Consider the following 13,034-nt stretch of genomic DNA (forward strand, 5'->3'; position numbering starts at 1 on the left):
CCTTCAATACTTGTAATAGATACCTCTAATATTTATTGAAGTGTTTAAAACAACAATATAAATATAGCTAACATTTTGAGAGCGGTACAGTAAACGTTTACAGTAGTGGGCCTACCTGTGTTTGTACATGTTCCTCGAAACGACGTCCGATACATTTGAAAATCTCTAAAATCCGGAAAGAATGACATGGAACTATGTAAACATCCGTGTATTCAAGAAATTTCAAACGTGAACTGATTAAGTAGAACTCAAGTGATCACAAAATTGAAGAAACTCTCTGTTTGTCACACCTCCTTGACACAGGCGGTTTGAATCGGACGCCGCGTCACAACTACGTTAAATATCCTGCCACGTTATGAATTGTGTAAGCGTGTGAAATCATACGAAGCAAAATATTAAAACCAAACTGCTTTGCACCATGGTGTTTTTAACAACAGATGAATAAAATGATTTATAGTTCCATACCGGGAAAACCTCAGATATATGCTTCATCAGACGGAACTCATTTTATTGGTATGTTCATTGATAAATTGGCGGGAATTTCCGCCACTTCAAGTGGCTGTTCGAAATGCCTGTCGGAACCAAACGATATAATTCAATTTTAGTCTTATAAATGCCATAAACACTATTAAGGGTAAATTTTGAGCTATGAAAAATAATAGTTAAGACTGTAAATATAAGGATTAAAGTCACTTTCTGGTGGTTCTATCGAAGGATAAAGTTGAGTAGGGTATCGATATTTGTTTCATGGACCGCGAAGAAGCGGTCCATTCCAAATATCGATACCCTACTCAACTTTATCCTTCGATATAACCACCAGAAAGAGACTTTAATCCTTAAATGTTTATTTGTTTTCATACTAAATCCGACTTTCTGATTGACAGATTCTTTTTCGAAAACCTCCGAGACTGGCGCGAAAACACGACGTGATTATGACGTCACAATAGTGACGCCGACGTTGCGTATTGATTCAGAAAAAAAATCCATTTGAAAATAAACGGAATCGTACGTTTAAAGCCACACTATACGTAACTATCGACAAAAATTCAAGTTAAATTCGACTCCGATGTTGTTGGTATTTGTAGATGTAGTTGAAATTAAGATATATTAAAGAATATTTATAATGTTTTTTTAATAACTTTGGTACAGCAGTTGTTGAAAGTCGATACATGTAAACATGCCTTCATTTTAAACTGGTCGCCATAGAAGTTACGATTATTGCCGAACGGAAGTCGGAAAGTTCATGACCCGTTTTCGGAAGAGTTCGCACGGACGTTACGTAGTTACGGTAGTCACATGACGTTCTCGGCAACGACGTTACCATGTCGGCTAACTTCGGCTTGTTTGACTAAGTGGGACCCACCTAGCGATGTTTAATATTTATTTTATTTTTATCAAAATATTCCAAATCATAATCGCTCATCTTGACTTCGATTTAGTCCTATCTCTGCATGACTTACAACAGGATTTTTTTTTCAACATTCTTCTAAATCATGAAAAAAATAAGAAAGATACGGATATTGGGCCTTTAAACGTATTTCATATTATCAAGTAGTCTGAAAAATCAATTATAAGAATTGATTTAACTATTTTTGACTTCATCGGGTTATGAAATAAATTTTGTTTGCAAATTTTTGTGAGAATCCGCTACTCGGATTCACACAGTTTGCAAACAAAATGTCTTTTATACCCCGATGGAGTTAAAAAAATGGTTACATCAGTTCTTAAATAAAGATTAAAACAATAAATTGTGACATACCATTTCAGCCTATCACTGCTCTTTAAATGTAGTGTTTGAACTCACAACAATGTACACACAAGTGACCAGTTGACCCCCAATATGTAGGAGATGAAAAGAAGACTTGGTAATAAAATCAACATAAACATTCCATATCAGTTTAGACACGTATATAATCGTCAGTCATCTTCAACATAAAAGCAACTTCATATAGCAGAACAGCAACTCTCAAATCACACTTTATTTTATTGTTACAAATGATTAATTGCATTGATTTAAAATGTTAAATTTGTTTTTAACAATGAAATTACGACCAAATAGAACAAGCAATATGTATATGTATCTTTCCTGTCAGACGACGGTGAGTCAAACCAAGTACAAGTTCACGTGATTTACCTCCCTTGGTAGTCATTATATTAGAACGTCAGGATGTCTAGCAGTAATTTAAATGGAGATACAGTCGTATTTTTGTCATACGTTCTGTTACTGTTTTCCCAGTTTGACGCCTTTCGAATCATTTGTTTTATTTATTAATTGATGTGTGTAATTTGTTTTACCAGTATCAGGAACAAAATACATTGTTGTAACATATGAAATGACCAGATGTTATATCATCATTTCTAATATTTTTCATTACATTGTAGTATGACTAATTCCAGAAATAACAAACCCACAACAGATAGTAATAGTTACACACTTTTAACCCATTGTATTCACTCAGAATAGAAGCGTATGATACCATTTTAACATTAACATTGCAACCGAAAGATAATGTCTGGAAATATTATACCAGATCTCTTCATGTTACAATCTTTATCCGCACAACATCGGATTCAACATTCTTGTGTAATAAACAAACAGACGTAGTATAATTTCGATCCATTTTTATATGCCAACTTTCTGTAAATAGAGATAGTGTTTTACCCTCATATACCCTCTTTGTCAAAGATGGAAATATCTACAGGCAATGCTTAAATACCTCGACAGGTAATTGTCATGACGTCGACAAAATGACATAATACATTATTTTCATAACATTATCATTCCCAGAATTATATAATGACCTCGTTTCCCGGTATTTGTTTGCAGCCGTATACTTAAAATGCTTGCCCCAAACGTTACTGAGCAGAACAGTTATACACAGAGAGAAATAATTTCCTGGTTGATAACATGAATCATGTCCAAAGCGGTACAGAGTCATTTAACTCGCGTCTTTCATGTTAGTGTTTTAACAAATTTCGTGTTACTAGCTGCATTAGTTGTACTATATATAGTTCGGCAGACAGTCAGCAATCGGTCGCCACCGGACGCAACAGCGGCGCCGGAAATTGGCGCCCAAACAGAAATTGCGGGGCAAATATGTCTGCCGTGTGACTTCCGGGGAAAGGAGACAGTTGCTACGCTGTATGAGTTTGTACTGAAGACTGAAGACAATGATACCCTTTGTTGTTTACAGTCTGACGACCGTCTCCAGGAAGTTATCCTACAGGTGAGTGGATCAGGAGTATATGAAACATTACCCTAACAACTCAAGACATGTATCGAGGATAATTGTATACATTGCTGATACATTTAATAAAGAGATTGTCGACATTTAAAATGTTTCTGAAAATAGTCATCAGATTTAAAATAATTTATGACTTTCTTATAGTCTACATGTAAATTCAATTTTGTTGATATGTTCATCATTAAGCCTTAATACAGTATAGCGGCTTATGTCTAACCTAGATCCCAGTCAATTTCGGCATAAAAGTATGGTATTTTACTTCTTGTACAAATTCAATATTTTCTTTATAATTTAAATTTTATGTAATTTACACTAAACGTTTTGTTTAGTTTACGCTCTATGTGTTTGCACTTGTATAGCTAGAAGATCAAAACAGATACGGACGGCGTCCTAATCAAGACGAGCGTAAGTTTCCATTTTATTCACATGTCTTGATCTTTTGTAATTCTATATTATGAATTACAAACTAAACTTCCTTATAGCTAAATTGAATTACACATCTTACCTTATATTTCCTGCATCACAGCATGCATTTCAACGTCTGAAAAAAATATTTGACATGGACAGCTACTAAGATTGATCTACTATAGTTATAATTTCATTGGAGATCCTTATTATTTTTTTTTAAATTTATTTCTAAATATTGCTTTGATATTTTAACCAGGGCCGTTCATGATGGATTTAAAATCATCAAAACGCTGTCTTTAATTCCAGGGCCACTCCACTGGTGGACGGGGAGAAATTTCGCCGCACATCTTTACGCTAATGATATCCACCCTGGTCAAAGTAAGTAGATCTCTCTCTAGGTCTCACTTCAGTTTTATCCCTGACTATGTTATAGCATGTTGATAAGAAATAAATAACAAACATTTGTTATAATGATTACTGTTATTTCCATAGATGTATCGTGGAGCCTGCGGGGCAATAGTACCTCGTTCCTACGGAACCTGACATTGAGTACTGACGGGAGGAAGCTCTATGTTCCTGCCATGGCAGGTGCAGGAATGTACTTCGTCTATGCTCTGTATACATTTGACTTCAGGACCGCCGCCACCACCGTTCCAGCCCCAACAGGTGTCCACAACATCTACAAGGATCGTCCCAGTATCATCAACAGTGAGAGGAAGAGGCTCTGGACCGCCAAGTTCGGAGGAGATACCACAGAGAGACGTCAGACAAGCTTCCTCTGTGGAATTATCCACATGAACATATATGATACCATAGAAACCGAGGCCATCTCATTCGTACCTGGACAAGATTGTACAACTAAATATATCGACAGATCGCCGTATGCTAACTATTTTGGAATGTTTAAACTATTAGATTTGTCATGATTCTCAAAATTGTTGTTATTTTTTGTTTCCATTGTATTGAAAAATCTGAATTCAATACAAATAGTATATACCGAATTTATTTTTTTTGTCTAAAACAGCTATATTTTAGAACTGGATCTTTTATTTTTTTTTAAATCATTTAACTAATTTTAGTTCACATTCTAAAATTACATCAAATAAGATGAAAATGAGAGAAAGCGATAATGAATGCAGGTTTTTACTTTTACAAGACCTCTGCATTTTTCATTAAAGCAACATACAAAGAAAATAAGAACTCAATCATATTGGATATTTCATGCACTCACATATATATAGCACCGAGTTATTGCAAATATTGAGACTGCAGAAGTCGCCAACGTAATACAATTTATACTTTAAAACACAAATGTAAATAAATGTATATGGTTTTCGTTGATATCTTCACATGAATTTTTCACATCTCTCAAGTTCAGAAATTAAAAATCAACATGCATGAAGATTTTAACGTCCACAGTTCATTATTATCAATTCGACATCACAAAGTACGGTGAGAGTGTTCCTCAGTCGACGGTACATTACAACTGCCACTTTCAAATTTTGTTTTTAAACTCTTATAACGTAAACTGTGAGCGATAATGATTGTTCTATTTAAAACATCACTTGCAAATCTGAGAAAAGAACAAATAAAGGCAAAAATAACATTCAATCATAGAAATGAATACCACTGAAAATTAAAATAGGTCAGGCGTACGTTCTAAGGATTTCTGATCTCACATATCATTCGTGATTTAGAACTGACAAAAGAAATTCATGTTCAGATACAGAATCTACTTACAATACTATGGAATATGTACATTTTTTGATTATGTGTAATTCGATAAATACATACTTGCATACGGTAGTTATACAAACTATACAACTTAAAATATATTTCAATATTTATTTTTTTATTGTTTACACCAATTTACAAAATATACATAATATTATAATTAGCCTAACTAACGATCAGAACTTATTATTGATTGGTTGAAATATTCAGAAATTGATATATCAATTAATTAAAAACCAAAAACAGTGAATGATTTATATACTAAACAGACAATTCAATAAGTTTAAACTGAGTTCATCAAAACATAATTTTGTTGCGGGTAGTATTAAAATGTTTTGATATCTTGTATGTATAATTATTTCTGGCATGAAGCAATGCATTGGTGCGTTATTGTTACGCATTGCACATTTAATGTATCGCTTATTCTAACATAAGTCAAATGGATCTAGCATTGTTATAAATAAAACCACGTAATGATTACACTACATGTCATTGTTGCCTACATCGTATACACAGACATTACGTTTTAGCATGAAGTGTTCTATTTCTTATTCGCCGTAAAGATATTTTTAGAACATATTCTAATGTAATGCTTTATCTAAAATGAGATAAAAAGTCCCAAAGATTAGCAGACCAAGTGAATATATTATCACGATGATCTAAGGTCAAGGTCAAAACTTTCGAGTACTTAGGAATATATTGTTTACATTGATTAGTGTGAACCCATGTCACTAACGTATAGATCTATAAGCGCACAGTCTTAATATAACGAGCTTTCGAAATATGATTATGAGTTCCATTTCTATGCTATATATACCCGTACATACCCGTATATACCTATGAGACTTAACAGAGCCTACCATGTCAGATTTGATTGCATGCGAGTCCGAATCCCTAGGATCCTGCCACAAGAGAAGTTCCGACTTTTATTCTGACCTTTTCAACTTCCTCATGCCTAATTGTACATTCAAACTTGTCTAGGATATAAAACTACTTGGTGACGCAGAAATATAAATACACAGAGAGAAACAAATTCATGGGTGATAACATGAATCATGTCCAAAGTGGTACAGAGTCATTGACTCGCGTCTTTCAAATTAGTGTTTTAACAAAGTTCGTGTTACTAGCTGCATTAGTTGTACAATTTCGTTAGACAGTCAGCAATCAATAATAAACAAACAGACGTAGTATATTTTCGATAATCTTTTTATATGCCAACTTTCTGTAAATAGAGACATTGTTATTACCATTATATACCCTCTTTGTCAAAGAAATATCTACAGACAATGCGTAAGTAACCCGACAGGTCATTGTCATGACGTCGACAAAATAACGGTAAAACTTGGTTTTACCAGTATTGGTATCGCAATTCCGGAACTAGCTTTTTACCCCCCCCGGCTGGTGTCGTGAAGAATAAACTGAATAACCACACATTTGTGGTATATGTAGTTGTAATTTGCACCCAGATACAATATAAACTAGTTTAGAATCATTCTGTAAACTTATTCAGCAGCATCAATATCATTTTAAGTAGATTGCGAAGAAAAAAAGAAAATATAGTGAACTGCATTTCATTAGTAACTTAATAATATTCCCGAGGCGATCAACAGGTACAAGTGGTGTCGTGGTAAGTCCTGAGCTTTCTAAGCTAACGGCCCGGGTTCAACCCTTATCGTCGGCAGGTTAATTTTTTTTTTTTTTTTTATTTCATATTTTTTATTTGTAGTTAATTCACCATGCTTGAAAATATTCTTTATTTTGTCTTTATATTTATTTTTGTTTTATTTTATTTTTATTTTCCAAAAGTTTATTCCAAACATAGACATGTATAGCATATACACTAAATTACGAACATCCCACTATTACGGCCACTTATTTTCAGTTCCGATTTTTTTTTCTCTTCAGAAATACAATCACACCGCTATTCCGTTTTACGACCAATTTTAATAGTCCCAACGACCACTAAATTAACACTAATTGACCATTTGATTATGACCACAGGCACATGTGACTTCACACCTCGCTGTGCCTCACCTTCCCGCACGCAGCAACCCGTGAACAACTGCCCGCAGGTACATCAGTCAGTCTTTTGTTTCCGTCGACCTAATTATCAGATTATCTACCTGTACTAGGAGAGTGTTAATCGCCATCATTTGCATACTTGTGACTGGCAGTTGACGTGATCGAAACCACAAGTAATGCAACATTCTTTCGATAGCTCTGGTGGCGAGATCGAACGATTTAGGCAGTTCTTTCTCATACGTGTAACGCCAATGGAATTAAAATTCTTTAATGTATTAGATATATTGATCTTATTTCAGATATTTATGAAGTACCGTACGTCAATCATCTCATTTCAATAGATGTGTCATCTATTTTGTTGCGGTAAACAATCGGTGTTTTGCATTAGTTAAAAAGTACGCTTGACTATTGCACAGTAGTCTTTCAAACACTTTACCGATTGTGATCGTAAGTTATTATTTGACCAATCATTGCACATGGCGGGGTAATTAAAATCGATTTACGTAAATATTAATAATAATTTACACAGATCAATACCAATTTTAAAACACATAGATTCTCATTTACCTCAGGTGATACTATGTGATAATTAAACCAGAGACATAGATAATTTAATAACTATCTAAATCTCTGATTAAACTAACGATATGTATTTGAATTATAATTAAAACATAATAGAAAGTAATGTCTAGAAAAAGTATTTTCATTTAGATTGTCAACAATTACTTCAGTGAAATTCAGTTTAAGATTTAAGTAAGCACACACACCATTAACTTAATTTAATGAAAAAAATATGTCTATGCTCTAGAAATAAATGGTATAGTCATTATATGTCCCTAATTTATCAATCTTTAAAAAATATTTGTAAATTATTGGTTTTGATTAGATACGCATGCATTAAAATATGATATGATTAAGATTCTAATGGCCGACAAAACTAATTGATCAAATATAGTAATTTGCAAATTTATCTTAACCAAAATATATCAAACTGGTTTTTTCCCGACACGTACATGTACATACTCAGCATGCTATGTTATGTTTCTTATGTTTTTTATATAAATGTAATGTATATGTCATGTCAAGTTTATGTTGATGTCCCATGTATTTGTAAATGTGTTAAATGCAAAAAATTGAACAAAAAAATAAAATATATATATATATATAATATACATTCATATATACATGTATATTGCATTTTTCATAAAATTTCAATTTTGAAACAAAAATACAGTACATATATTATGTACCGGTCAGCTAGGATACAGAGTTTCTGTTCTTGATCGTCATGATCATAGAAGAAACCTGGTCCACCTCAGAATTAAGACCACCTCGCTATTAAGACCACTTTTACTCGGACCACTGGGTGGTTTTAATAGATAGGTTTTTAATGTAAATACTGTTATACATATTCTCAACACATGTTATATAATGTTTCTGACGTCCCTTGCTCATACACATTTTCATTTACAGCGGTTCGGAGCGGTAGGGAGCTGGGTTTTCGAGAAAAATATTTCAAAGATTAAAGGATAGATAACCACCCCATATATACATCTCTTCGTATCTGTAGCAGTGTGCAGCCAAGCGTGAAGGTGTGATACATTGATCATGACCACATCAAGTTTCTTTATTAGTTCTCTTTGACAAATACATTGTATAGAGAAACATAATATATAAATATCAATTTCAAAAATTTGACAAGTAGAAAATATGTACATATAAGGAAGGACAAATCATAAATTCTTTTGGAAAAATCAAAACAATAAGCAGTGATCTAGAGTTGGCTGTTTTATTGTTTAGAGGATTAAGTGTCATTTTATAACGAAATCTTATCGTTTGGTTGTTTATGCAAATGAAATGAAAATTCGGAGGTGTTTAAAATATAAATGAAATTGTAATACATGTACGTACTATTCTGTACTAGGCAAATGTACTTATATAATTTGTAACACAATGTTTTTTCAGAGTAGATTATCATGTCAAAGTAAAATTGCTGAGTGAATCTGCTATAATATATATTGAAACCGCTGAAGCTTATAATTTTCGTTACTGTAAAGGAAATTTTAGAAATATCAACCCATTTCAAATGATTCGACTGAACTAATTAAGTCTTCCCATCTTCTCCTCCCGGTAGGAGTATGTTATTTTTTCATTACATTGTACAGATCAATATGAAATATTTAATGTAAGTAGGAAACAAATTTGACATATTTCAGAGTCAGCCTAATTCAGGTATTCTCTGATAGCAGATACTAAAACCGTGATATTCCACAAAATTAGTACTAATCTGATAGATTTGTATCAATTCATCAAAACAGTAAAAAGTAAGCGTGTCACTATCCTTCATTAATTCATATACTACAATTATGTTTTTCTTGAACCAAGCCTTATAAGAACAGTTTTTCTACCAATATTCATATTTCAAAGTAAATTATCATGTTCAAGCCTTATGAAAACAGTTTTGGAACCAATAGTCAAATTTCAAAGTAAATTATCATGTCAAAGTAAAATTTCTGAGTGAATTTGCAATCCGAATTTTGGACCTATCCTTGCTCCAAATTTTGCTGAACAACTTTCCATAATGTTTAATAAGAAGATATTTACAAATTGTAGTTAGAAAAGGACACTGATGACAATATCTGTCATTTAGGTAACTCGTGCCGTTACCGTTTGTTAGAATATATGTTGTAATGTACTACAAACTTGATAGACATAGAGAAAAAATATTAACATGTTTTGACAAAAAACATCCTTCGTGCCATTTACATGTCGTTTAGTTAATTAACTCAGGTTATTTAGTTCTTCAGTTAATATATATACATTCATGTACTTGAAACTTGATATAGCATATACCGGTAAACAGCTGATAGCTGACAGAGATTTTTTTTTTCTCTCTTTCTCTCTCTTTCCCCTCTTTCTCCCTGATATGTTGCCAAAGTAGTATTCGTGAAGTTATGAAGCATGAAAGTCATCCTTTATGACAATATACGTTAGTTATATATGTTACACGGTCTGACAACCATTAAATTTTGTACTTATAGATAGTATGGTGATCTTAAACTTGCTAGATACATTTTTGTTAAAAAGGAAATCCTTGATGTCATTCATATTAGTCATTAAAGGTCAAATACGTGTACGGTATCGCTTAAACATTATATGAGATTTTATATAATATAACCAGTAAGTTTTTTCTTGATATCTGAAGAATGCCTGTTTAGTTTTTAACAAAAAAAAAAATCAATTTAATTTGACATTACAAGTCACCATAATGCTGAAACTTTTCTTTATATAAACTTGACAACATAAATACTTCCTCTTTGATTGAAGGTTCTGCACTGAAATGCATTATGTGTATTTAGAATAACTGGACCTGTACAAAATGTGAGAAAATAAATCAATGTGATAAATTATTACGACCAAATAAAAAACAATTATTTGTATTAGTTTTTCAGCCTTAGTTTAAGTCCTGTTTTCTTTGGATCGTTTTCCAATTTGCAGTTATACTGATAATATAACCATTGACTTATCAATCTTTAACACTCGAATCAACTCCTATCATCCAGAAGTTTTACCGATATCATGAACCATGTCCAAAGTGGTACAGAGTCGTTTAAACTCGCGTCTTTCATGTTAGTGTTTTAACAAAGTTCGTGTTACTAGCTGCATTAGTTGTACAGCAGTACTTTCAGTACTTTGTTCATCATTAAGCCATTAACAGTATAGCGGCTTAGCTGTAGCTTAAAGTTAAAAAGAATCTAAGCGCACCATATCAATAATAATTATGCATATTATGTACTACGGTGTATATGAATAGGGACTATTTTGTGACCTTGACATTTGACAACTCAATGGGTATAAAATAGTGGGAGATGATACACTTTACATCATAAACCGCTAATATGGCCGTTCCAGTTCCTCGGGATGAATGCAAGAAAACTAATGGCATATTCGTTTCTTTTGAGCGTTTAACGTTTATTACCGTTTTACTCTTGCTCCTTTTTTACCTGTGTGTGACAGTGGCTCTTCCAACACTAGTACCTAGCATTGTATCATCTTCTTCATTGGATATAATGGAACTTAAGAAGGTAAGTGGCATTATATATTCTCCTCAAATACACTGACATTTAATTATGAGACGGTATGGTCTATAATTTTTTGATAATATGTCAACATTCACGGTTACCTTCGACACTATCCCCGAGATTTAAAACCCCTATAGTAATCCCCGTGTTCGTTTGTATATCTACATGTCCGTCTGTTTGCCCACAATACGAGGGTTCCTCGATCCCAAAAAGACGTAAATAATGTATGATGCACCGTCGATCAAGTGTCCCGCATACTTTGACGTAATCTCATGATGTCACATTTACCAGAAAGTGGGACTTGTCGACGATATATGGTATTCTACCTCATCGGTTTATCGAAATCCCGTAATAGTTTCCAAATATTTTCTCCAGGCCATTAGTTTTAAACAGCAAACAGTATTTACCAAAGGAATTTTATTTTTTCAACAAGAATTCTTAGATGGCCGCAAAACTGTATACATGTACATTAAACCCCTGAAGGAGCCAACGTTTGTAACCTGCACGATGTCAATAAAATGTGATGAGTGTCCATACACATTTAGTGTTCAAGGATATATTCAAAACGCCTAAATTTCCCTCGACAATAAGAATGGTACAATTCCAAAGACAATTGGTATACTGGTACATTAGCTTTTAGGGACAATGAATATCTTGATTATAATTTTGAAGAGGTCACAAAATGTACAAAAATATCGACAGTTGCATTTAAATGAGTCAAAATGTAAATGAAGATCATCACAATTCAGTGAAAATTGAAATACAGAAATTTGTGAGGGCATTTAATTCCATATTTGGAAGAAATCTGAATAAATATTTTTTTTTACTTCAGCTATGTGTCAGCTTAACGGGTTAATTTCTAACAGATGTTAGTTTTACTAATCTAAATTGAGTTTGTATTAGAGAAAGTATCTGTCAACACAAAGCTCTGCAAATGACAAAAGTGCATTTAGCGTTGTTATCACCACAATGCAATTTGCACGGCCTTCACATTGTAAGTTACCTGGAAATGAGCCAACCTTCCTTCATACGGACGTAAACGCGGTCTCTCATACCTTTGTGACGTAAGATACAAACAAAGAACAAAACAAGGCACGCGATTCGTAACAGTACTAGGGACATGATTAAAATATTATGATATTATTCAATTCCCAAGATATATTTTGTAGTTATATAAAGGTCGATAACAGATATCGGATGGGGATAAACGGTCTAATACTTTAGTAAAACTGAATATTTCAATGTGTAAATATATACCAGCCTTTTTTAACCTATCATACACTTGTACTTGTTGTTCACATGGATTGTAAGGATACTACATGTTGCTGTTATTCATTTCAACAAGTATATGAAATGTTACTATGTCTTATTTAAATCTTAATAATGACTGCAGCTTACTTGATCGAATTAAGATTTTGGAGAATATTTTAATGGAGTAAAATATCAAAAGATAGCATATCGTGCAACCGGATACGCCTAGAATTATTATATGTTAGGCTGCAGTGTGTTATAGAGTCAACGATATTTCATTTTTGGTGGAAAA

General features: G+C 33.0%; 2 protein-coding genes across 2 annotated transcripts in view; both read left to right on the forward strand.

Moving 5' to 3' along the window:
- LOC138307667 (uncharacterized) overlaps window positions 1-13,034 on the forward strand; it is a 60,023-nt gene that overhangs the window by 4,719 nt on the left and 42,270 nt on the right. The gene's annotated exons all lie outside the window — the stretch shown is intronic.
- Window positions 2,850-5,853, forward strand: LOC138307884 (uncharacterized). Its single transcript, XM_069248803.1, has 4 exons — window positions 2,850-3,227; window positions 3,605-3,650; window positions 3,960-4,031; window positions 4,146-5,853. The coding sequence occupies exons 1-4, from the start codon at window positions 2,916-2,918 to the stop codon at window positions 4,577-4,579; spliced, it is 864 nt and encodes a 287-aa protein (XP_069104904.1). The 5' UTR covers window positions 2,850-2,915; the 3' UTR covers window positions 4,580-5,853.

The sequence above is a fragment of the Argopecten irradians genome, chromosome 14 (genome assembly GCF_041381155.1).
Source record: "Argopecten irradians isolate NY chromosome 14, Ai_NY, whole genome shotgun sequence".
Classification (NCBI taxonomy): domain Eukaryota; kingdom Metazoa; phylum Mollusca; class Bivalvia; order Pectinida; family Pectinidae; genus Argopecten; species Argopecten irradians.

Bases quoted from the DNA above. Each gene is read 5' to 3' on its own strand.
- LOC138307884 (XM_069248803.1), top strand. From the start codon at position 2,916: ATGTCCAAAGCGGTACAGAGTCATTTAACTCGCGTCTTTCATGTTAGT. The intron at 3,228-3,604 runs GTGAGTGGATCA...GCACTTGTATAG, and splicing joins TCCAGGAAGTTATCCTACAG to CTAGAAGATCAAAACAGATA. The intron at 4,032-4,145 runs GTAAGTAGATCT...TTATTTCCATAG, and splicing joins TGATATCCACCCTGGTCAAA to ATGTATCGTGGAGCCTGCGG.